At 37.7% G+C, this 27,397-nt stretch overlaps 1 protein-coding gene across 5 annotated transcripts in view; it reads left to right on the top strand.

Annotated features, from left to right (window-relative positions):
- LOC120531977 (P2Y purinoceptor 13-like) overlaps positions 1-26,231 on the top strand; it is a 47,179-nt gene extending 20,948 nt beyond the window's left edge. The window contains exons 3-6 of one of the 5 annotated variants that reach the window (XM_039757920.1): positions 8,590-8,693; positions 9,086-9,331; positions 10,652-10,837; positions 24,983-26,231. In XM_039757920.1, coding sequence (XP_039613854.1) covers positions 25,001-25,996 — 996 coding nt within the window. In that variant the 5' untranslated portion in view covers positions 8,590-8,693; positions 9,086-9,331; positions 10,652-10,837; positions 24,983-25,000 and the 3' untranslated portion in view covers positions 25,997-26,231. Of the gene's footprint in view, positions 1-6,101; positions 6,187-8,589; positions 8,694-9,085; positions 9,332-10,651; positions 10,838-17,698; positions 17,737-23,164; positions 24,331-24,982 lie in introns of those variants that run through there. The other 4 variants (XM_039757929.1, XM_039757912.1, XM_039757935.1 and 1 more) reach the window with 4 other exon arrangements.
- The last annotated feature ends 1,166 nt before the right edge of the window (positions 26,232-27,397 follow it).

Genomic DNA, 27,397 nt, shown 5'->3' with positions numbered 1-27,397 from the left:
TTGCCTCAATTGATATTCCGGACAGGATGTACAAAAGCGGGGAACCTCCTCGTTAATTCGGGCCAAAAAAATTGGAGCTTAATTCTCTCAAGTGTTTTTTCGGGACCCAAATGGGCTCCCAGCAGATGGGTATGTGCTAGTTCACAGACCTGTCACTGGTAAGTCCGCGGTACTAACAACTGTGACCTCATCTGTCCCTCATGCTCTGCCACCTGGTATAACAGATCCTTATTAAGCACAAAGTGAAGACCCTGTGGCATTGGATGCGAGGTGCATTGGCCGTTTATTAGAACAACTGCATTCTTTGCAAATTTAAGGGAGTCGTCATTCCATTGCTTCCTTTTAAATGAAGCCGGCGTCTGCCTGAATTGAAACTGCAGACATGAGAGAGGATCGGATTCGACCTCAAGGGGCTGGTTTTCGTCCTGAGCCGTCGTAGCGCTTGCTGATGACATCTCGGGTTGCGACGTCCCTGGTGTTTCTTCGTCATCACCAGAGGCCGAAGTCCGCTCCTCTGCCGGCTCTAAACATAGCGTGGAGGAAGTTGAGGGCGCAGGATCAGCGTCCGTGACTAGACCTAGTGATCGAGAAGAAGAAGTGCCTGTATCACCGCTATTTATGTTGACCCAATCACTTCCTAGTATCACGGGAAAAGGAGGATTATCCATTATGGCCACCATTAACTTTTTAACTATACCGTCCTGACAGATGAAGCAGTTGGTGGATCGATAATACCGAACATCCCCATGAATACAGGTAATGCAGGTCTTATTCTTACACCATTGTCTCGGTAATATCAAATGGCAAGCAACAATGGAAATGTTACTGCCGGAATCAAATAAAGAGATTACTTTAATTCCATTAACTAGCACTTCTCCCGTATGCGAACAGGCCAATGGATTGGCGAGAGCGCACCGTGCCTCCTCCCACATCACCCCGCAGACCCCTTTGTTGCTTCGCAGGGCCTGCCGGCGCGTCCTAGGGTTCACTCTAACATGCTTCGCATTATAACCGCGGGACTCTATATTAGGGACGCAAGTACGCCCGGGTTCACACGAGTCCTGTTCTGACACTCCCAAGCCGGTTTCTGCCCTGAGGTGATCTATTGTCCCAGCTAGCGCGACAATATCTGTATATCCCCAGGCCGGCTGGGCGATTTTTCCAGGTAAGCTGTTGAGGAATAAGGCGCAGGCCACCTGCTCCACTATTTGGCACTGACGCACTTGGCTCTAGTCTGTGGGTACCGGGGCTATTTTTCCCCGGACTTTTTACAGAATGATGGGTCAAAGCATATTCAAGCTTTCCCCAGCACACCCCAACTGACGCCCACTCGGCAACTCTTGAGTGGTACTTACCCATCTGATGTTTTCTTGGATTATAAGCGTATGTCGAGCCTAGGTTTGGCTTTGCCTTCCGTTCTCTCCAGGAGGCCATCATCCTGCCGACTACGCCACTGTAAAAAGTAAGAGACTCAACACACGTAAAAAATATTTGGGGCAGCCACCCGTATATTATTCCTAGCTGCAAAGGTTTGGTTTTCCAATCAAGAGAGTAGTTGATTATCCAGAGTCGAAAACATAACTGGTGAAGCTTTGAAAAAATGGCGGTTTTAAATGGTCAGACAGAAAGTGATGTATGTTAACTAGAAGTAATGAAGGTTGACCGGAAGTGATGTTTCTCTGACATCAGCCTGGGAGCCGGGACCGGAAGTGACAATCTTCTGGGTGGCGGACCTGGAAGTGACGTTCTTCTAGGCGGCGGAACTGGAAGTGACGTTCTTCTAGGCGCCAGAACTGAAAGTGACGTTCTAGAATTAGATAGGTTTTCCTGCGGCTGGTCTGTAGAGATAGCAGGAGAAGGTTTAATGCACCCCGCCCTCCCCTGGCCTGGCGTGGAATTACCTTTACTTGGTCCACACAACGTCCTCCTATTCACACGTGTGTGACAATATTTTACATGTAATGCAGGACAAATACACACCTAATTTGTAATTACTAGGAAATTACAAAAAACTCCACGGTAGATTAATAAAAATTTAAAAAAGAAGTTGCAAAGGAAAAAACTGCTTTATAAGGCATATAAGACTAATGACTGCAAAGTGAGTTGTAGAGCATATGAGAACATGAGGGCAACCATTAAGAAGGATATCAGGGAGGCTAAAAGACAGTTGGAGAGGAACATAGCAGATAAGGCGAAAGAAGACCCTAAGAGATTCTTTCAGTATTTTAGTAGTAAAAGAACAGTCAAGGAGGAGGTCAGGTGCATCTGGAATAGTAAAGGGGAATTAAAAGATACAGACAGTGAAATAGCAGATGCCCTAAACTTACATTTTTCTGAGGTGTTCACAAGTGAGCAAGTGGATAACCTCCCAGAGGTAAACACACCTACTAAGGAGGTACTGAGGGATTTGGAAATTGTAGAGGGAGAAGTGCTGCTCGGATTAAATAAGCTGAAATCAAACAAATCACCAGGCCCAGATAATATGTATCCTCGAGATCTTAAGGAGGCTAGTGAGTACATATATAAACCCTTGACACATATTTTTAGGAAGTCATTGTGCACTGGAGAGATTCTGAAGGACTGGAAAATGGCAAATATGATCCCATTATAAAAAGGGTGACAGGGCAGATCCAAGCAACTATAAGCCAGTAAGCTTAACATGCATCACAGGAAAATTAATGGAAGGAATTATTAAGGATAAGATTGAGCAACACCTGGCAAGGACAGGAGTTTATTCTGAACAGTTAGCATGGGTTCAGAAGAGGGAGGTCATGCTTTACTAACATGCTGGAATTCTATGAGGAGACAACAAAAGGATACGATCAAAGTGGATCATATGGTATTATTTATCTGGACTTTCAGAAAGCATTTGATAAGGTGCCACATGAGAGGTTGGGTATCAAATTAAAAGAAGTTGGAGTTCAGGGTGATGTTTTTAGATGGATGCAGAATTGGCTCAGACACAGGAAGCAGAGGGTGATGGTGCAAGGAACTTCATCAGAATTGGCTGATGTTAAGAGTGGTGTTCCACAGGGGTCAGTGCTAGGGCCGCTGCTATTTTTAATGTATATAAATGATTTAGATAGGAATATAAGTAACAAGCTGGTTAAGTTTGCAGATGATACCAAGATAGGTGGATTAGCAGGTAATTTGGAATCCATTATATCATTACAGAAGGACTTGTATAGCATACAGGCTTTTGCAGATTTGTGGCAGATGAAATTTAATTTCAGTAAACGTAAAGTATTACACATAGGAAGTAAAAATGTTAAGTTTGAATAAACAATGGGCGTTTTTTTTTATTTTATTGTAATCATTCCATACAAATAGATCAATTTTTACAAAAAATAGGATTGAAAACAAATCCAACCCCACCCCTGAGAAAGAGAGCATGGCTAACGTAGTAATACTTAAAGCTTGTAAGCATACCTAAATTGATGAGTTTAATAGGGCAATAGAGATGAATGGAGAAGAAAAAGAAATGCAGAGAGAATTACTCCTTCTAAAATATTATTGATTAGATCCTGCCAGATTTTGAAAAAGTTCTGTACAGATCCTCTAACTGAGAATTAGATTTTTTTCAAATTTCATATACAGTAATCCCTCCTTGATGGTGGGGGTTGCACTCCAGAACCCCCCATGATAGATGAAAATCCGCGAAGTAGAAACCATATGTTTGTATGGTTATTTTTATAAATTTTAAGCCCTTATAAACTCTCCCACACTATTAACATTATTAGAGCCCTCTAGACATGAAATAACACCCTTTAGTCGAAAGTTTAAACTGTGCTCCATGACAAGACAGAGATGACAGTTCTTTCTCACAATTAAAAGAATGCAAACATATCTTCCTCTTCAAAGAATGCGTGTCAGGAGCAGAGAATGTCAGAGAGAGAGAGCGCGCACGTCAGAAAAGCAAACAATCAAAAAATCAATACGTGCTTTTGTGCATTTAAGTATGCCGAAGCAACGCGATAAAGCGGCATTTTTTAGAGGAGCGTCCGTATCTTCTAAGCAAACAGCCTCTGTGCAAACAGCCCCTCTGCTCACACCCCCTCCGTCAGGCGCAGAGAATGTCAGAGAGGGTGAGAGAGAGAGAAAAGCAAACAATGAAGCACCGCGAGGGAAGCATATTTTATATCATTGAGGAGTTTTAGTTAATATATAATACATGCTCTGATTGGGTAGCTTCTAAGCCATCCGCCAATAGCGCCCCTTGTATGAAATCAACTGGGCAAACAAACTGAGAAAGCATGTACCATAAATTAAAAGACCCATTGTCTGCAGAAATCTGCGAACCAGCGAAAAATCCGTGATATATATTTAGATATGCTTACATTTAAAATCCGCGATAGAGTGAAGCCGCAAAAGTTGCAGCGCGATATAGCGAGGGATTACTGTAGTATAAAATATCGGTTTCCCACTGACTTAAAAGAGGAGAGTTAGGATTCTTCCAATTTAGCAAAATAAGTCTGGGTGCCAAAAGTGTAGTGAATGCAATCACAGTTTGTTTGTCCTTCTCCACTTTAAACCCATCTGGAAGAACACCAAACACAGCTGTTAATGGGTTAGGAGGGATTGTGACATCAAAGCTGTCTGAAGGCACTTAAACATTTTTGTCCAGAATGATGTTAATTTGGTGCAGGCCCAAAACATGTGACCCTATGAGGCTGGGACTTCATTGCAGCGTTCACAGGTTGGATTTTGCCCTGGAAACATTTTGGACAGATTTAAGGGAGACATGTGCTGCATATATAAAATTGAGTGGAATTATTGTATGTTTTGTGCATATGGCACTCAAGTGAATTCTCTGCATTGCCCATTGTCCTCTTGGATCTTTGAAAAGTAGGAATTGAAAATAATTTTATATATTGCAGAAATGGTGTCTAAGTCCTCGAAATTGAGCAATATTTTTTATTCATGGAGGAGGGTGCGAGATGTGGAAAATCGGACAGATTCTGTTTAACAAAGTTCCTAATTTGAAGATAGTGAAAGAAATGTGTAGCTGGAAAGTTAAATTTGGAATGTAATTGTTCTTAGGATGCAAAGATGTTGTCTATATAAAGATCTCCAAGCAATTTAATCCCAAATCTTTTCCAGATATTAAAAAACTGCATATTGAGGGTTGAAAGAGGTGGTTCTCTTGCAGAGGTGCCACAGATAAAAGATCCTTCATCTTGAAATGCTTTCTACATTGATTCCATGTTATGAGTGAGTGAGTGAAGCACAATTGGGTTATTAGTATATTGGCGATAACTTGCATTTATTGGGGCACAAAGCAGGGAATATAAAGAAGTACTGCAGGATTTTACTTCTATTGCAGACCAAACCTGTGTATGTTCATCTATTTGTGTCCAGGTTTTCATAGCTTGTATGTTTGCTGCCTAGTAATGAAACTGAAAGTTAGGTAGAGCCATGCCACCTTCTGCCTTAGGTCTTTGAAGGGTCGCTCTTTGGATACGTGGATGTTTTGAGTTTTAAATAAATTAGGTTATGGTTGAATCTAATTGCTTAAAAAATGATATATTGATGTATATTGGAATGTTTTGAAATAAAAAGAGAAGCTTAGGAAGGATATTCATCTTAACAACATTAATTGTTCCAGCTAGAGTGAGATGAAGGGTTGACCATCTATGCAAGTCTTGCTTAATTTTTTCAATACAGACGGCGACATTTTGTTCATAAAGAGCTTTATGTTTACTTGTGATGTTTAACCCTAGGCGTTTTAAATGATCTGCAATAATAAAAGGTAGGGTGTCCAATCTAATATTATATGCTTGAGAATTCACTGGAAAGAGTACGCTTTTATTCAAATTAATTCTGAGACCAGAGATCTTTTGAAATTCTGTAAGTGCTGTTAGGACTGCAGACACAGTATTTTCTGGGTCTGATATATACAGTATCATATCATCTGCATAGAGAGAAATTTTCTGTTCCAGTCCTTCTCTGATAATCCTCTTTATCTGATATTCATTTCGACAGTGAACTGCTAGTGGTTCAATGGCGATTGCAAACAGCAGTGGTGACAAGGGGCATCCTGGTCTGGTACCACGTTCTAGTTTGTTGTAATACTAAAAATTATTCCAACAATTTGTTTACAGCACAGCACTGTTTTATCTGGTACTAAACCAAAGAGGACTTTGTTACACATTCACGTCTCGGGACCACCTTCCTGGCAATGGTGAGGTAAGCAGTTCCATCCTGGGACAAGAGATGGCACTTTTGTTAACATTATATTCTCATTCCTACTCCACAGTCAAGAAGAGACTTGCAATGAGGATGTCTGACCCTGCCCTGTCATTCACAGAATGCCCCACCCCTTCCGGTTCCAACCCTATAAAGTCAGCCCATTCCCAGAAGGTGGCATTAGATACTTAACTGACATTGATGAAGTACTGAGCTCTTGTGATTGAATCACATTGTTTTTTATTTGAGCCATTTGTCAGCTGTCTTTTTTTGTCGTTATTTAAAGGATTTAACGGGTTGGTACTGCAACCATTCCTTGGCATTACTGGTTGTCTGCTATCCTGGTCATCATTGTTGCTTTTAGTGGATAAAGATCTATAGTGGTACTAACAGTGTTCATTAAATAAACAAAGAAAGTATCACAATGACACATGACCTTACCTAGCTAAGTTGAAGACATATCATTATTTCATATAGGTTCCAACCCTGGGTAGATGTTTGGTAACCAATTTTGAGCTGAATGTACCTGCCATACGTTTAGGAAGAGTTTTTTCTACGTAAGGCTCATATACCATTGTTATTTGAAAATATGATAATGGTATCATCTACTTAATATTGTCAGTAGAGCATTACTATAGTCTTGACATAGCTAATTTGCCAAATTAGGGATTCTGTAGTAACATGTTTGAGGCACATAAATAGAAGGTAAGAAAACTGAGTTACGGCATTTTGCTTCTGGTAAAGCCTAGCCTGTATGTAATGAAAAAAGTTATTTTGTAGGAGTTTATCCTCAGATTAGAGTGGTTCAAAAGATGTAAATACATCATGAATATACAAGGTCAATGCTATATATAATATTTTAGTGAGGGAGAAAATGTTTGCTTTGCATTAAATAGTTTGATTGTCATTAATACCTTCTCATGAGTCAGGCACATATTCTGGCTGTGATATTCTTCTGGATAATCTGTGTCTTATCATATAATAAAGTTTAATTTTAAATCTTCCTGGTTACCTGAAATGCATCATCAATAATTCATCATATACTGTATTTTGATATTGACAATTTGTAAAGGCTTTTAAGGAAGTGCTTCTTTCTTTTAGACCCTCACACTAAATTATGACTCTGAATATCAGAGTGACTAATTTTAGATATTGAGATTTGTCTCAATGAGTTCTTTTGTGTCTGACCATAACTTACTGTACATGCAAAATTCTGCACAGGAAATTTAGGAACTATGCAAATTTCAGAATACCTCTAGAGACTCACTGCTGTCTGTTCTGTTTTGTTTTTTAATATTAGTGAGATCTGAAATATGGAACAATAGATACTATAATCATGATTTTGCTCTATTTCTTTCAATAATATTTTGTAATGACTGCATTACTTTTTTATGCTGTTTTGAATTCTTAAAACCACCTAAATATTCCTAAATTGGAGGCAGAAGGATGTGTGCATATGTGATACATGAGCCCTGGTGTAGTTTATGAGCAGTCCTATCTTTCCTAAAACATTCTATGCAACTTCAATTATAGATAAGCTTAAACATCACACATTACAATAAAAACAACCTCATGGTTCTATAATCTATACATTTTAATGATTCAATATTTGTCTGATACTTTTGTTTATCAGCAAAGTTCCATATTTAACAAATGTCTTAGTGTAGGAAACCAATCCTAACTGGCTGAAAATAATAACTTTAGGATATACAGTAAGTGAGTCTTCTTATGCTTAGGGAAACTTTGAGCCTGCACTCAATGAAGAACGCTATACAAAAATAGACTGAATTAAATTGAATTGAACTCTAAAAAATAAATTATTTTTCAATTTGCAACTTGTCTATGCTATTTTTCTGCCATATATCCAACCTAATTTTCCTGCCATTTTGTTAGTATTCTGATTTAAAGATGGCAGAAAATCAAAAATGGAATACAAAATGGAATAGGGACTAGCACTAAATGCATTAAGAGACATTGATACAAGACTTTAGGCCCCAATAATTATTTAACATAATGCACAGAGCTATTTTTGATTGTGGTAGATTTTTCAGAACTGTGTTTGGTAAAGCAGTTGCAATAAGTATGGACATATATACAAACAGACTAAAAATTGATTCTTAAGACCTCCATCTTCTAAATCATACAGTGTTACTAATACTATATAGCATAATGTAATCATACTGACTGAGGAGATGGGTTGGAAATTGCACGTTATCAATCTCCATTTTAATTTAGTAGCTAATTTCACTTAATTGTGCTGTGATTGTCTAAAATGTTTGTCACTATAAAAATTGTGCAAATGTTATGTATGTGCAAAGTTAATATAAATGGGTCTGAATTTTAAAAATATACTGTACAATCCAAGCATTTTTCTATTTTCTGAAACTTGTATTTTCATTATAGGTTAATTGGAAACCAGAGCTTATCCAGTCATTGTCAGGAGCAAGACAGGACCCACACATGGACAGGGCAATAGTCTCTTGAAGAGCTTATCAGCACCACGTAAGGTTAGAGTTCCCAATCAGACTAACATTGTGCTTTTAGCTATTCTCTTTATTAAAAACCTGCAGACTATGCAACAACTTTGAATTTCAGAATTTTCTCTAGTGTTATTTAGCCTATCACCCTACAGTTGTCTCTTGTCCATGATCAGCTGTTCAAAAACCTTTACATAATCAACTACGGTCATTACTGTCTTAAAGTGCTCTACTACGTTTAATTGGAATGCAATATTTTGTACATAGAAGACTTATTAAAAAACCCTAACTTTGAATCTATTCCATTTCAGTATATTTGACCCTCCCTACCTTCCTCTCAAAGGGGAGGAATCTTAATGAATTTGGTTTACACAAAAAAGGTAACACTTTTATGAATATATTTTTTTGGTTCTGACCTCAAGTTTTCTTCAGATAAGAGATATCTCAAGTTCTGTTCAGACGTTACCTGCAAAACTGGATCTCAGATCACAAAAGACAAAGAGTACAGATAACGGGAGAATGCTCCACATAAAGGGAAGTCTTGAGCAGAAGGAGCTCCATGGGGATCCTATTCCAGGTCTTCAAAATTCACTGATAAAGTAGACACAACAGAAGTCTTTCAACTTAACGGTGAATCACATAGTTGAGGACACCTGTGGAAATTAAGGGTAAGTTTATTGAGGACTGAAGCCAGAAAGCACTTTTTTATGCAAAGAGTTTTGGGAATCTGGAACAAACTACTGAAAGATGGAGCTGAAACCGAACCTTGACAACCTTTAAGAAAATTCTGATTGAGATATTGGGACAGCTTAGCTATTAGCTAAAGAAAAGAGCCTGATTGACAGCCTGATGGTCTCCTGTCATTTGTCATATATTTTATGTATATTCTAATGTAACACCCCCAAAGTTCTGCTCTTCATTTACCTGTTGCCCTAATTGTTCGTTTAGTTTTAAACAAAATTCTTTATGCAAACTATTCTTTTTTGTTTGTATTGTATTGACTATAAAATTAATCACAAAAAATAACCTAACTTTCAGGTTTTTGAATGTGAGGGGGAAGTTATATGGACAGGGGGGAATGTGCAGACACCTAAGAGATACTCCCTGGATCAGTTAGTAAAGCTGCATGGTTGGAGCTGTTGTGTTCTCCAGTAAAACTAATCACTTGGCCACGATTACACCCTTGCATTATTGAAAAAGCTGTTTTGAAAGGTCCTCTTACTTTTACTTGGATTGATAGGGTAGTTGGAAAGTAAAAGAGAGTCAGTTCTTGTGACATTGGATCACATGTCGCTATTCTTCCTGAGGTCTTCCTGAGGTCACTTCAGATAGAAATCAGAAAGTTCTTAAGTCTGCATACTGTATTTTATGGAACACTTCAAGGCCTGACCGACTTTCATTATGGAAGAGATGTGAACTGGTATACTGCTAAACTTTGCAATCAGTACTGAGCAGCAGCAAAGTTGCAATCATAATTCTTAAGTGAATCTACAACCTAGTGTGCAGTTATTTAATGGGAAGTAAAGAAAGGAGGTGTGTTCTAAGTAAAGCAAACAGAATGAAACATTTCCTCACAGAAAAAAATTGCTTCAAAGTTACACTCACTATAGCTGCTTGGCAGCTTTTGGCAATAAAATTGGTTTATTTACTATAGTTAATTTCTTTCTGTGACAATAGGAGAACATTGTGGCAACCCTCTTCTCTCAGACAACTACCAAAGTAGCGAAATGCTAACAGAAGTTAAATTCTTAATTTTCAAAAATAAAGAAAGTGATGATCATATTGAGAGCTCAAGAACAATTATACAAAGGCAAATCAAAAACCTGCTGTCACCCTATGTCTAACAATACAGGTCTTGAATCCTTGTCTATGTGATGGGGAGCCTCACCCACTTTCCCACCACAACACCTCAACAAATGTTTCCCCTTCTCACTTCCAACAGCTCTCTCTTGCATTGTTCAGATCTTGATCTTTCTTCTTCCTTTCAGTTAAGTGTTTGACAACTCCCTTCTGACTCTGCGCTCAAACAACTTCGACCATTAACCTATCCATGGTTCAGTACCAGTCTAAGTGCTTGAAGTGGCTTCCTATTTGATCCAGAGATGTCAAGCCAGAACTTTCTTCAGCACCTGCCGATTTTCCTGCACACCTAAGCTTTCACTTGTTTTTCAAAGGTCAGTGTTCCATTATGCTAAAATCTTGTTTCCTCAACCTGAGCTGTCCTCATTCTTTTTAATAAGATGGTTAGATGCCCATGACATGTTCTGGATCTCCTATTCTATGCCTGGGGAGCTTTGCTTCCTTCTCTTTCTGCCTTATGCTGGTGCCCCTATCTGATGTTCTTTTAGGGTACACTACATGCATAAAAGATACCCTCTAGAAACACCTGTGCTTCCTCATTGGCACTCCTGCTTGTTGGGGTGTATAGCACTGATCTATGTTGTCTTGGTGGTGCCCTATTTTAAAGGCTGGTTTTTATTTTCTGTTTTGTTTTGTTTGCATATGGTCATAGAATGCTACAAGTATTTCTCTGTGGTATGTATTTGAATATAATATCGATAAGAATTTGCACAGTGATATTGCTTCTGCCTCATAGCTTTAGAGATGGGTTTAAAGTGCAGCCTTTTCAGTGCAGTCTTTGTGCAGGTTGCGTGTTATCTCCATATTCTTTTTCACTTCCTCCAGGTAATCTGCTTCTCCACTCACATTACAAGAGCTTACATGTTAAATTGACTGAATCTGGCCCTGCATGATGGTGTGTGCTTTGAGTATACCCTAATATTAATCATTTTGAGCATGGAAAATGTGCTACATAAATTAAACATATTATTATTATTTGATAGACTGAACTGATTTCTGCCTTGAGTCTAATTCTGTGAGGACAGGTTTAAATCTACTGTGACAGATTGTTAAGAGAATGAGTTCTTCTTTATTAAATATAGGAATTCTTAAAAGGCCTTACCAGAGTGCATGTCATAGTTTAATAGTGACTTGTGTGGATTGATTACCAGAATGTCTCACTGTAGCCACTGGTTAGGCACGTTGAAACAGAATCCTTTTTTACAATCAAAATGGAAACAAAACTTATTAACCCATGCAAAATATTAGAATATTTTTGTAAAGTCATTATCTTTCACTTAGCTTCTTGCATTTTATGTATAATAAAGTATTAAATTCATTTGCCATGTGGTTTGCAAACATAACCTATGGGGTTGCCAGTTTTTCCTTGCAAAGGCCAATTTGTGTCTTTTATTGCGTACCAGTTTTATTTAATGTCTCCTTTATTGTTTCCTACATTTGCTGGGTCAGGGTGATGAATTCTTATGTCTGTAGGGGTATAGTGGCTTTAGATTTGAAGTAATCTTTAATTTGAAAATAATAACCACTTATTTAATGAATCTGCTTGTTGTTCTCTATTTGTACCTAGACTAAGGATTCCAGTAATTAGAACCTGATCTGGCATATAATGAAAGGCATTTGGAAAGGAGGAATGGCAGGGATGCCAAAAGAGGATGGAGGGAACACATTTCATGGTATATCCATTCCAGGAAGAAAGTAATAATGGAAATGCAGTGAGAAGTGCAGGACAGGAGACAGCTGTTAAGGTCACCGTCTTGTTGCCTGGCCTCCTTATTATAAATGGGTTGGCAGACATATTGGGATCATATGAGGGATTTTAGGCTCTGGAAAGATGACCGTCAGGATTTTAATAGGATTAGCTCTCAACCAGAAAATTTTGGATTGGAACAGAAATGACCCCAGATTTAAATTAGGCCATGGATTATTAGCCTGGCACGCATGGAGGTGAGAGGGGAGTGTGAAACATGACCTCATCTGGTGGGAGAAAGAAAGGCCAATGGTGTATGAGAGAGAGGTAAGGAAGATGAGGAGGAAAATATTGTTTGGATTTTGGAGTAAAAAAGTGGAGTAGTCACCCCAGCTGGGGACATTGATTTATGCTAGTCAGGTCTAAAGGGGGCTCAGCTTTTTTTTCTAAGAAAAAGTGTGCATTACAGAAGAAGTTTTATGATATGGCAAACAGACAAAAATTTCAGTTAAACAACATTACAAGATTTAAAAAGCCCGTTCAGGTAGAAATATAACCAATCCTATACACATTATCACACTAAAACCCCTACGCTCACCAAGAATAGAGCGCTAATTAGTGATAAAAAGAGTCCCGCTTTATTATGCAGCCTCATTAATGTCATTAATTACAACAGTAGGAGTTTTGTGGAAATACAGGCAGAACTCAGCAGCATTTTAGAGTAACATTTATTATATCTTAAACACAATAGAAATGTCTCAGTTTCTCTTTATAGGCTAACAATTCACTCAAATAATATCTGGTAGTGTTAGTGTCTGTTTTTATGGTTCTCCTGTACCACTTTGTACCCACGTTAAAAAATGAGATGTTTTTTGACAGTTCTTTTTCGTTTGAATCTCATATTTATGTATTTCAAGTTTCTTGTTATCACCTTTGCATTGTTTCTCATTTATTTTCCTTCTTATCTTTTACTTCACTGAAATATTGATTCTTGCATTGATTACTTCAAGATTAGACCATTTCAATGCCCTTTTGTTTTATATTCCTAACAGGCTTTAGTTGGTTTAGAATGTAGCAGCCCATTTACTTAGTTACACTAAAATCTATGATCACATTTCTGCTTTTCTTTACAGATTTCATTGGCTGCCAGTTAAATATTGTTACTTACATACAAAGCCCTCCATAACTAGGCCATGCTCTATTTGATGGAGATGATACACTCACCTAAACGATTATTAGGAACACCATACTAATACGGTGTTTGACCCCCTTTCGCCTTCAGAACTGCCCTAATTCTACGTGGCAGTGATTCAACAAGGTGCTGAACGCATTCTTTTGAAATGTTGGCCCATATTGATAGGATAGCATCTTGCAGTTGATGGAGATTTGTGGGATGCACATCCAGGGCACGAAGCTCCTGTTCCACCACATCCCAAAGATGCTCTATTGGGTTGAGATCTGGTGACTGTGGGGGCCATTTTAGTACAGTGAACTCATTGTCAAGTTCAAGAAACCAATTTGAAATGATTCGAGCTTTGTGACATGGTGCATTATCCTGCTGGAAGTAGCCATCAGAGGATGGGTACATGGTGGTCATGAAGAGATGGACATGGTCAGAAACAATGCTCAGGTAGCCCGTGGCATTTAAACGATGCCCAATTGGTACTAAGGGCCTAAAGTGTGCCAAGAAAACATCCCCCACACCATTACACCATCACCACCAGCCTGCACAGTGGTAACAAGGCATGATGGATCCATGTTCTCATTCTGTTTACGCCAAATTCTGACTCTACCATTTGAATGTCTCAACAGAAATCGAGACTCATCAGACCAGGCAACATTTTTCTAGTCTTCAACTGTCCAATTTTGGTGAGCTTGTGCAAATTGTAGCCTCTTTTTCCTATTTGTAGTGGAGATGAGTGGTACCCGGTGGGGTCTTCTGCTGTTGTAGCCCATCCGCCTCAAGGTTGTGCGTGTTGTGGCTTCACAAATGCTTTGCTGCATACCTCGGTTGTAACGAGTGGTTATTTCAGTCAAAGTTGCTCTTCTATCAGCTTGAATCAGTCGGCCCATTCTCCTCTGACCTCTAGCATCAACAAGGCATTTTCGCCCACAGGACTGTCACATAATGGATGTTTTTCCCTTTTCACACCATTCTTTGTAAACCCTAGAAATGGTTGTGCGTGAAAATCCCAGTAACTGAGCAGATTGTGAAATACTCAGACCGGCCCGTCTGGCACCAACAACCATGCCACACTCAAAATTGCTTAAATCACCTTTTTTTCCCATTCTGACATTCAGTTTGGAGTTCAGGAGATTGTCTTGACCAGGACCACACCCCTAAATGCATTGAAGCAACTGCCATGTGATTGGTTGATTAGATAATTGCATTAATGAGAAATTCAACAGGTTTTCCTAATAATCCTTTAGGTGAGTGTATATCTGTTCCTGAAAAACTCGACTTGATGTTATTTTGCAGATGTTAGGTGGATAGAGTTGGTAAGCTATGTTGGTCCGAATGGCCTGTTTTCTTCAAAATGTTTCTAATGGTGTAATGATTTTGCTCACTCCGTTCCTCTGATTCTGGCTTTCTTATTGTCCATTTTTTCTGACTGTCCACATTGGAAAGACGAGCTTTTAGCTATGCTGCAACCAAACTTTGGAATTAATATATTAGGTCTTCAGACTGTGTTATACTCTATAAATATGAACATAAAACTTTTCTTTTTAAGCTTGTTTTTTCAGTGTTCGACTTTTCTGTTATTTCTGTGATTTTTCTCAGTCATTTTGTGTTAATTAGAGCTTTATATTTGGTGTGTTGTTTCATGATTTATAATGTGACTTTAAGTGTTTTGAAAGGCATATTTAATTTTTCCATTTTTTGGTATTTATTACACTTTATTAATCCCCAAGGGGAAATTGTCTTTTTCAAGTGACCTTTGGATTAAAGGCATAAATAATAATGATCTCCTCATTTTAGACCACCCCCTTCAAATCTATATAGTAGAATGTCCAAGAGCTGCACAACCAGTTGGCCAAGGTCTCCGAACTGTGTCTGTGTTTGACTTTAACTTTGTGTTGTAACTGTCTGTGGACTCCCCAGAGCTTTATTCTCTCCAGGGATGTTGCTATCTGACATTTTTGTTTTCACTTCTTCATTGTCAATAGGCCGTATTGCAATGACAAAATGCATACGGATATATTGTTAGGATCATTTCATGTCATCCAATGTGACATTGCTTTGTTTTACTCTGTGTTTAAAATCATCTGTAAATTTAGGTATTTGTTTTATGTAATTTGTCAATTTTGTTTTACAAATTTGTTACATTGCTCTGAACTTTCATTTAGCGAAGAGTGCCATACAAAAATAAATGGAATTACATTAGATATGAAACACTTCCCATTTTTTGCAAGTCCCACTTTGACTTCTGTGTTTCAAACCTGCTATCCGGAAGTTGTCAGTTTCAAATTCAGCTGTCTCAGAGAGTACTCTGTGTGATGAAGTTTATTGAACTTGGACTTTCTTTTAAAAAAAAAACCAAAAACTTAAAACTCTGGCTTAGATTTCAGTGTTATAAGAAGGCATCAATACCTGTCAAACCTCAGAAGCACAACATAAATATTTATTAATCATTGATTGGGTTGAACAGGACATTCACATAAAAATGTAGGAAAAACATCCCCTTCTTTCCTGTGAAAAAATTACAGTTTCGAGTTTATTTATAGGGGAACTGATTAGACTTCATGAAGTACTGATTTCAAGTTCCCATGCTGCTGTGAAACACTTGTTTCACACCACATTGATGTGATTTTTCTGTACATCAAACCAGGATGGTGTAACAATATAAATGGAAGAACATCAATGCCTAGAAGTCTGCAGATAATAAAATGTGTGTTTAACTGCCTATTGTATTTGCAATTATTTTTTCCAACAATAACATCTTAAATACCCGAAGACCCTACATTGGTTTAAACAGGCTTAAAAATGTTACAGCATTTTCCATCCATCCATTCATCCATTATATAACCCGCTATATCCTAACTACAGGGTCACAGGGGTCTGCTGGAGTCAATCCCAGCCAACACAGGGCGCAAGGCAGGAACAAACCCTGGGCAGGGCACACACATACACCAAGCACACACTAGGGACAATTTAGAATCACCAATGCACCTAACCTGAATGTCTTTGGACTGTGGGAGGAAACTGGAGCACCTGGAGGAAACCCACGCAGACACGGGGAGAACATGCACACTCCAAGCAGGGAGGACCCGGGAAGCAAACCCGGGTCTCCTAACTGCGAGGCAGCAGCACTACCCACTGCGCCACCGTGCCGCCCTGTTACAGCATTTTATATTATTTTATATACTGTATCTAATACATTTTGTAGTAATCATATTTACTTCCTCCTTTACTAATAAAAAAGGAAGAAAGAATAGAGAAAAAATACACAAGAAATCAGAAATTCTAAGATGCTTAGAAAGTGGTTAATTAAGATTTACCATTGTTTTACAGAGTAGTAGAAGACTACAGCATTCCAAATGCTGAAAAAGTAATGTTGTGACTTGCTACTTGCTAAATAAAGGTAAACATTTCTAAAGTCAAGTAAAAGAAAATATTGTTTTGCCCTTGGACTATCGAGGGTGCTTATGAATTGTAATTCTAAAGCAACTCAATAAGTAGGTAAGAGGTTTAGTCTCACTTTACACCAGACTGGTGGTAAGTGGAAATAAAAAGGACTGTTGACTTCTTCACTGGCTACTCTGACACGTAACTTGGGTCTTCTACTGTGGTGTTTCATCCCATATAACTACTGTACATGTACATGCCAATGTGGTCAAAGGAAACCCAAAAGCCACACTTTTCCACAGCTACTTTCACCAACCCGCATCTGAGGCCATCTGAGTCATGTACCCAGGCTGAGGGGCTTTATCAGTGGTGACACGTAGTCAAAGTGCTTTCAACAGTGCTGTGTCTGCACACTCCATCCACCGTGTCAGAGCTAAGATATGTGTAAACAATGACAGGTCAGAATGTTTCACAGCAGAAGGATATCAAGAGTGTTAAAATACTTAAAGGTCAGTATGAGATTTTCAGTTCTTTTCTACATGCACACTTGTCTTTGCAGGAAAGTGGCTTGCATGCATAAAAGTTCTGTTTTTAGAGGTGGTTGAGTCAGTGTGGAAGATCCCAAGTGGCAGTATGGTGTTAAGTAGTCTGAGAGCTTGGGGGTAAAAACTCTCCTGCAACCTGACAGATCTGGCTTTGATGCTGCAGTATCATCTCCTGGATGGCAGGAGTGTGAGAGTTCATGTGAGGGGTGTAAGAGGTCCTGCAAAATGCTGCTGGCCTTGCAGACTCTGCATTTGTAATATGTGTCCTGTAGTGAAGGGAGATACACCCCAATAATGTTCTCTACTGTCTTCATTATCCTTTGCAGGCACTTGTGGTCAGATATGTTGCAGTTGCCATACCAGACAGTGATGCAGCTGGTCAGAGCACTCTCAATGGTGCCTCTGTAGAACATGGTGAGGATGGAAGGGGGAAGACTTGCTTGCTTCAGTGGCCTCAGGAAGTATAGTCTCTGCTGGGCTATCTTGATTAGTGATGAGGTGTTATGCATCCAAGTAAGTTCCTCAGTTATGTGCACACTGAGGAACTTGGTACTCCTAACAGTCTCCACATTAAAACCGTTAATGCTGAGTGGGATGTGGGCAAGATGTGATTTTCTGAAGTCCACGATTATCTCTTTTGTCTTGTTGACATTGAGAGATAGATTGTTGCCTTCACACCATGCAGACAGCCGTTACACCTCATCTCTGTATGCTGTTTCATCATCCCTGCTTATCAGTCCCAGCACCGTCGTATGATCCGCAAACTTGATGATGTGGTTGGTGTTGTGTGTGGCTGTGCAGTCGTGAGTCAGTAGGGTGAAGAGCAGTGGACTAAGCACACAGCCCTGCGGCGCTCCAGTGCTCAGTGTGATGTTGCTGGAAGTGTTGCAGCCCATCTGAACTGACTGGGGCCTCTCTGTCAAGAAGTCCAGGATCCAATTGCAGAGGGTTGTGTTCAGGCCCAACCTGCTCAGTTTTACAACCAGCTTTTGAAGGATGATTGTGTTGAAGGCAGAGCTAAAGTCTATGAATAGCATCCTGACTTATGTGTCAGGGAGAGTTGAAGGGCAGAGCATATGGAATCCTCAGTTGTTTGAGCGGTATGCAAACTGAAGAGGGTCAAGTGAGGTAGGGAGATTAGTCTTTATGTGTGACATGAGAGTAGAGAAAAGCCATCAAAATGACACCTTTTATTGGCTAACTAAAAAGATTACAATATGCAAGCTTTCGAGGCAACTCAGGCCCCTTCTTCAGGCAAGATGTAATGTGTGATGTGTGACATGCCTAACCTTTCGAAGCACTTCATGATAATTGGTGTGAGTGCAACTGGTCGGTAGTCATTCAAGCATGTTACTGATGACTTCTTCGGCACTGGTATGATGGTGATCGACCTGAAGCATGCTGGGACTGACAACTGGCTCAGAGATGTGTTGAAGATGTCTGTGAGGGCACCACCCAGTTGACTGGCACATTCTGTGAGCACACGACCAGGTATGTTGTCAGGTCCTGCAGCCTTGCGTGGATTAACTCTGGATAGAGTCTTCTTCATGTCAGTTATGGAGAGACAGAGTACCTGGTCAGTGGAGGGCGGTGTTGCTTTTCTCACTGCATTGCTGTAGTCAAACCTACTAGAAATAAATGCATACATTAATTTCTTAGTATCCCATACATTTAGAAAACATCTTAATTTCTTAACATTTTTAAGATGGAAGAAACATGATTTACAGAGCTTTGTAATGTGTGCTTTAAATGACATGGCAGAGACAAAGATAACACAGAGATTGTGGACTGATTCAGTATAACTAATGGTGACTCCAACTGAGTTTCAATGATGACAAAATATTTATGCAAACAGCATCATTCCCTCCAATAATTAAGATCTCTGGTTTATCTGTGTTTAAAGACAAGTAGCTCTCATCCATCCACTCCTTTAATTCTCTAGCACATCTAATTAAGGACAACATCTGATAAACGTAATTTGCTCTTAAAGAAAGGTATAACTGGGTGTCATCTGTGTACGAGCGAAAATTAATGCTATGTTTCCTAATGATGGATCCCAGTGGAAGCATGTAAAGTGAAAACTGTAAATGTCCCAGTACTGAGCCTTGTGGGACACCATATCTAGTTCTGTGTATAATGATGGAGTGCTGTCAGCATATTTCTGTACATACTATAATCAATTTGATAAATAAGAACTAAAGCAGGCAAGGAGAGTGCCTACCTGTATAAGCCCAATATCATTTTCCAGCCTGTGCAGTAAAATGGTGTGAACATAATTACAGTGGAGTTTCCTTCATCAGGGGATGTCAGAATGTAATTTATAACACGTGTTAGTGCCATTTCTGTACTATGTAATTGTGATGTGTAAGGTGAGGCTGAAGCTGACTGGTGACCACTTCAAGTATTTTAATGAGAAAGAGTAAATCGGATATGTGTGTAATTATTAAGATTTGTGGGTCTAGGTCTGACTTTGTAAGTAATGGTTTGATAATAGACACTTTTTGTGCATCAGTTACTGTGTCATGCAATAATGAACTATTAATAATGTTAAGAATAGGTGCTGCAAGAACATTCATTGTGCTTTTTACTAGTTTTGTTAGTACTGGATCTGGGGAACAAGTAGTAGGTTTCATTTTAGAAATTAAAGTCAAGACTTCCTGTACTGTTAGAGGATTAAAACTTATAAAGTATAGAATGCAAGATAAGAAAAGTACTATAATGCATTGCTTCTGTAAGAGTCAGTCTTAGAAAGTTAACGTTTGATGTTAAATTCATTTAAATTTTTGCTTAATTTCGATAGAATACCAGTTTCTTACAGCTACCTAGAACATGATATAGCCTTATACACTCATGTAATTTAACATGAGATCGAACTTTCTTAGCTCTGTCTGTTGAGCAGAGTGTTAATTAAGCCAATTAGGAAACAGCCTCACTACTAGCATGGGCTGGATATTAGCTATGTCTGCAAAAAAAGGATAGCATACGGTGTTCTGACTGTGCTTAGCGTGATTAAATTGCTTAACGTGCGTGCCACAAGTACGACTGTATGACCAAACTTAAAGAAATGAAACAAGATACATGAGCCTTAGACTGAACTTTTCTTCAACAAGAACTTTTCTTTTCTTTGATAGTAGTTTTTTCTCTATTTTTTGTGTAAACTGTTTTGCCTTGAATTTTACTAAAACTTTTAAAACAATGATATTTGGTTTATGGAAATATTAGAACACATACTACACTATTCCTGACTCATCCTATGAAGCAAACTAGAAGCCAGGGCTGGATTAAGACGAAATTGGGCCTGATGCTGCAGCCCAAAAAAGGCCTATTTTTTCTTGCCATTGGTGCATGTGCATTCGACACTCACCGTAAATTTGCACTCAGACCGACCAAGGAACCTTAATTGCTTGTGACGCAACCAGCCAACCATTATTGAACATGAATAATAATAACGACGTAATATCGTAACAACTCGAGATTAACATCAAACTATGTAACATCAACATTCAACAGCAATTGTCTGAAAAGTGCACTTAATGCAGAAAACCTAACAATGAAACACAAAATTTTACAATTCTTTTATGAAACAGAGTAAGAAAAAATGAATTTGCAGAGACATTGGGTCAAAGTGACTCAGTTCAGGCTCTTGAGGGTAAAAATTTGTCCATGATTTAAATTTCATAATAGACCAGAATCCTGTCAAGGATTTTAAAAATTCTAAACATCCATGCTGGGGCCGCAGGCCGGCTTTTAGTTTTACCTTTACAGATAACCATTTAAATAGCCATCGATTTTTACTGTACAACTAACTTTCAATGTGAAAAATTTACTATGTGGCACTTACTGAACAATAATAAAGCGGCAAGAATCCCCAAGATATTGGAAAAAACGCAGCTAAATTACTAAGTAAACTGTTTAACGTAAAATTGATAGCATTAACTTGAAATCTTCAGTTAACAATAAACACAACAACGTTATAGTTACGTCACAGCACAAAGAACAATAGTAACTGAATAATAAGTAACGCTGTGTCTAGACGTCCGAAAGTCTGATTCAAAATTTCATTCTAAGAATTATTTTGAGGTTAATATAGCAAAGGAAAACCGTTTATCTTCCGGAAAATTCTAGACTGTTTTCATCTGGGCCAATTTCAGGAATGGGCCTAATGCTGCAGCATCAATAGGACCCACCTTAATCTGGCCCTGCTAGAAGCTGCAGAACTTTGGTAATTTTAGATAAACAAAGCTACAGCTTCCTTTAATTTAACCAATTAGTATTTCTTAATAATGAGTACTAACTGTTTAGCTGCATGACTCCTACTCAAACAAGCTTGTCAGTTTTTAGTTAGTATTTTAATAAACTAGGGGGCTACGCTCGCCAACCCCCGTGTTTGGTTTTTTGGATATACACTTTTAAGATTTTTTTTTCTTTGAATTGTTGCTATTTCATTAGTTTCACTTTTATTTCAAAACTTCTGTTAAAACAATATCTGGAATCTTTCGAGTCCCAATATGCTGAATCTTTTAAATGAGGTCAGTGAGACTTGTGTTTAATGACTTTGTACCATAATTTAGGATAGGTTTCTCTGTTTGGAATTTCAGCACAGACAAAGCGATCTACATCATCAGCAGTTAATAATTTTTTTTGCAAAGTAACCAATAAATGCATGTGAGGTAAACCACGTTTTAAAATTCTCTGACTTAAACTTCAAAGCCTTACAACATTTACATACTTCTGACATATCACCTATGTCCATATATTCGTTCTCTCTTCGCCTTTTTGTTATTTCTTAGAGTAATAATTTCTCATTGTTTGCGCTAATGTGATGTTTACTTTCTTTGTTTTGACACTGTTGTTTTTTTCTGCTTTCATATTCTGTATCTTGCTCTACATGTGTTTCACGCCTACGTCTTTTTTGGAGTCTTTTGAAGTCCAGTTTTCATTATCTCTAGTCTGCTCTGCATGTGTTTGGCCCCCTTGTTTTTTAACCTCTTTATGATGTTTTACTTTGTTTTCTACTCTTTGTCTTTTATTTCTGACCTCGCTTTAGCCTGCTTTTTTTTCAATGACACCTGGTCCGTGGTGATTATTTTCCCTTTTTTCAAGTAATAATTTCAGTTTGTTTGCGCTACTGTGATCGTTACTTTCTTTTTTTAATACTTTCTAATTTTCCTACTTTCATATTCTTTAACTTACTCCACATGTGTATTGCGCCTTTCTTTTTTTTTGGGGCGTTTTGAATTCCACTGCTTTCATTATCTCTAAACTGCTCTGCATGTGTTTAGTGCCAACATTTATAAATGTCTTTATGAAGTTCTACTTTGTCTTTTACTCTGTCTTTTAATTCTGAGGCCAATTGGACGTGCTTTGTTTCAATTCCACTTGTTCCGGGCTGATAATTACTTTCCTTATTTTCTGAATTTGCACCTAGATTATTTTTTCTTTTTTGCTCTTTTTTCTCTCCAATGCTTTTGAGTCTCTTTTTTCCACGCTTGCTTAGTCGTCAACGTTTCATTCATAAAGTACTGTCCTTATACTCCTTATATGCACTGAGACCCTGGATCTGTGTGTGCTCAAAGCCTTAGTTTAGACGACAGAGTGTTTTGCTGCTTGTGGTCTTATTTGATATTGATTGTAAGTAGGGTGTGTCTTGCAAGAATCTCATGTTCTACATCATCGTGAGACGGTCCTGGGTCAGTCTCTTGGCACAATGTCTCATGTTTAAGGTCCCTGCGAGATGCTCCGTGGCCAATCTCTTTCATCTCATGGGTCTTTTAAGTGTCTTCTGTGATCTTAACATGAAGGTCTCGTATCCCTAGTGTTTCTCTCCAGGATTTTTTTTTTTTTATAATAGAGAGATGTATGTTATGTTTTTACATTTTGCACAAAATGTACCAATAAAATATATCCAACTTACTGATGGATAATCATGGACTAGAATATTTTATTTTGTAGATTTGGGGCAGTTGCTAGATTAGTTTAATCATTTGCCGTAATACAGACTCATATGAATATGATTTCTCAGTAAATTCTCTTTGAGTATGTAATTTTCATACTTTTTGAAAACTGTGTTTATAGTTTACACTGCAAAGAGGAGGAAAGGAGGCATCATTAAGTAGTAATTATCAGTGTTACGTCTCAGCTCCAAAGACATTGGATCAGTTGTTAGCTTGGCTCATATCTGGGGAGACTTTACATGTTCTTCTCAAGGGTTTTCACTGAGTAGTTTGGTTACGTCAACACCCCCATTTCTGCCTGTGATCCTCCCAAAGGTGCTGTGGATCCCTCAAGTGACATCAATATGAAGCTATGACCAAAATATTTATATAGATGTATTGTTTTTAGAATCCACCTACCTATCCATCAAGTTTATGAACTCAACTTTAGGGCAAAAGTGAGCCAAAGCCAATCCCAGCTATTCCCAATTTGGAATCACCAGTCAACTAACTGGTATATTTTGGAAAGTTGGAGAAACCAGAGTACATGGAGACAAACTATTTGAACATGCACATGCTGAGCTGGGTCTAAATTTTTAGCTAGGCAGCAGCACTAACTACTGACCCTCCATGCAGCTTTGCATATCTATCACCTTTATTTTTAATTGGAGATTAGCCATATCCTCTGGACATGCATAAAGAAACCCTGGTCAAAGATGTTTGCAACATCTCAAGAATGTCTCTTGTGTTGTAACCTACATTTTGAAACAGTTAAATTGGTGTCGGAGACTGAAAACAAAACACTACTTTGTAATTTACATAGCCAGCAGTGCCTTTAACCAGTGCTTTACATGGAAGATATTTATAACTTGCAAAACTTTGCCCATTGGTAGAATATGAATGTTGTTCAAATCTATTATGCACAAATAGGAATATAAATGTCAGTGTACTTCATGAGTTACCTTGAAGATGAGCCAAATGGAAATGCTCAAAGGAATTTGTTTAGTTTTTTATAATTACTGATGTTGAAGCAATTTACTATCTTTTAAAGGCTGTCACATTTTGAATCAACTTGGTAAGAATCAATTATCTTAATTGATATAATAATTATGTTAATTATATCCTCGTAACTACATTTGAAAAGTGCATCTATATTTAACTTTATCATATAGCACCTTCCACTATCTATCTATCTATCTATCTATCTATCTATCTATCTATCTATCTATCTATCTATCTATCTATCTATCTGTATTATGTAGTGACTTTTACTATCAATCTATCAATCTTTTGCACACACATTTGAGGTGTTGCCTTTTTAATCACCTTTTACTTAACTCATTCTAAGACAACTTTAATACATTACGGCATTGCTGCGCCTTGGCCAGTTCTGAGATCCATTAAGGAAGTACTGCATAAAAATGTTTTACATACAGATTTTATGGATATTATTTTTTATTTTTACATTTATTTTCATGCTTTGGGTTTGAGTCTAATCATGAAATGTCACATGTGAGAGAACTATCAAACACAATATAATAAAATTCCAATAAATATTTTTAATGGAGAACACTACATCAACTAATTAAGAAAACAGTTATTATTGATTTGTCAGGTTATTGTTTGCAATATTTTCCACATTCCTGCTAATCCTGATGGTTAATTTGTAATGGTAAGACATGAGCTTATTTATCTTAATAAAATCATTCTTTCTTTTTTTCTTTCAGTTGTAGCCTTTCATTAAAATGACATCAATTCCTCCTCCAAACAATTGTTCTGTGGACTCCAGCAGCACTAATGCGATTGTAACAGGCTTGAATGCTTTGGTTTTTGGCATTGCTGCAATTGTATATATTGTGACAGTGTGTGTCTCTGTCCGTATCAAAAGCTCCTCAACTTTTGTGGTGTACCTCAAGAACCTAATTGTTGCAGATATTTTAAGGATTGTCACCTTCATAGTTCGAGTGATTGAACCTTCAATACCTCTAAATGTCACTGTGCGTGTGTTCCAGTGCCGCTACTCTGATGTCATCTTTTATTTCGCTATGTACATGAGTATTATTTTACTTGGATTTATAGGTTTTGATAGGTTCCTGAAGATTGTGAAGCCTTTACAAACAAATGTAATGAAGAACAAAGTCTTTGGAATTACTGTCTCTGCTTTGGCTTGGATTTGTATGTTTTTTCTGAATGCATTGCCAAATACTATACTGACAGACCAGATCCCACCACAATCAAAGACATTTCTGTGTACAGTGCTTAAGAATGATTTAGGATTAAAATGGCACAACTATGTTAACTGTGTCAATTTTGCCATATTTTTCATTGTCTTTGTTTGCCTTGTAATCTTTTATGTATTTATAAGTAAGAAGGTGTTGCAGGCTTTTAAAAATGCAAAATGCCAAGGAAACACACCAAATGAGACCAATACAAGAGTATTTATAATAATAATTGTATTTTTCATTTGCTTTACTCCCTACCATTGTGTGCGAATACCTTACTTACTGCAAGAGAATTCCTTATTAAGCTTTAATGTATGCAATAACAGTCTGCATGATCTTAAAAATATCACTTTAACACTAACTATGATTAATGTATGCCTGAATCCACTAATCTATATATTTTTATGCAAAAAATATAAAAATAAATTGCTGGAATTTTTGAGAGTGAAAAAGGAGAGCTTGCCTGGAAAACGTGATAACTCATCAGGCAAGAATAGATGTGAAAAAGAGACTTTATAGATAATAGTTATAATTTAATTTTAAGACTATGCATATCAACAAAAGTTATCTCCTAATACACACAATTAATCTTAGGTTCTCTATTACAATTACTAATGAAAGCACTTAAAATGTTATGAAGGTAGTACATAACTTGTTAAATTGTTTTGTAATACAATTATGTGTTATTCTTACATACCTAAACAAAGGGATGGTTTTCAATTTTTGTTATTTTATTTTTGCTATTGTAACTATTTGTATTTGACATAATTGTCACTTTAAGCTTTATTTACTTATTGTGTTGGATTTTTTATAATAATGTTCCTTTACTAAATGAAATGTTTTTTTTGTCTTACACACTGCCTTTTCTCTGTTTATTTTGCATGTTCTCCACATATCGTAGTATTGTGACACATACAGAATACAGTGAAATTCTAACTTGCAAGTCTGACCAACAGGCAACACGTTTGCACTCTGATAAACAAAAATGTGTTATAATTCATAACTTTGTGTAATTTAATAGAAAACACAATCAACTTACCTGATGTACCCTTTACTCCCGTTTTTATGTTCTCATTACCTCAGAGTTTGTCCAGAAAACCATGAGAAAAATCCTTTGTTAGTTTTTCTTTGGCTGCTTTGGTTTTCACCCCAAATTCACATATGTTGGTTTAACTGGAGACCTTAAATTGACTTTTCTGGTGCCCTGTGATGGACTGGCACCTTACTAGGGCTGGCTCTTGAATCACATTCAGTTCTCCTATAATCCTAAACTGAATTAAGTGAGCCTGAGAAAGACTGTGTTATGTTTCGTTGTGTGTGCAAAAATAGTGCATTTATTAATTGGGTCAAAGAACAAAGTAAAATGTTGTCACAGACGAGCACATGATAGACAGCTTAACAGCTTTGACCAGGGGTTGGCGCCATTTAAAAATGCCTTCTCTTCTCCTCACTTTGCAGAACCCAAGATTGACTGCCACTTCATCGGTGGCATCACTTCCATGTCCGTCCGAGTGAACTGGCCGTCTTGTTTTAATTTCTATTCCAGACCTCCAGTTTAAAAAGTCTGCTCTGCATTTACTGCATATTTTCTTTTATATATATACGCTGTAATTATACTGTATGGAGTACCCCAACTCTTTATCTGTCTTTGTTTCCTGTTTTACAATGTATAAAACTAAATGGAATCAAGTTAAGATTCGATGAGGATGATTTGCATTGTTTGTTCAGTAAAATTGCAAAACTAATTTGACTTTTCATAAATAAAGAATGCAACCAGGCTTTGCGCCTGACACTACCCAAACATTTTCAACTTCAATATTTTGCCCGCTAATACCCCTCAGCTTAGATACTCATCAGGTCATAGCACTAAAAAGAAGAGATCATGGCATTTGTCTGTCTTTGACTTCATGGCTTCCCCCA

The sequence above is a fragment of the Polypterus senegalus genome, chromosome 1 (assembly GCF_016835505.1).
Source record: "Polypterus senegalus isolate Bchr_013 chromosome 1, ASM1683550v1, whole genome shotgun sequence".
NCBI classification, from domain to species: Eukaryota; Metazoa; Chordata; class Cladistia; order Polypteriformes; family Polypteridae; genus Polypterus; species Polypterus senegalus.
This window is presented reverse-complemented; position numbering and strand designations above follow the sequence as displayed.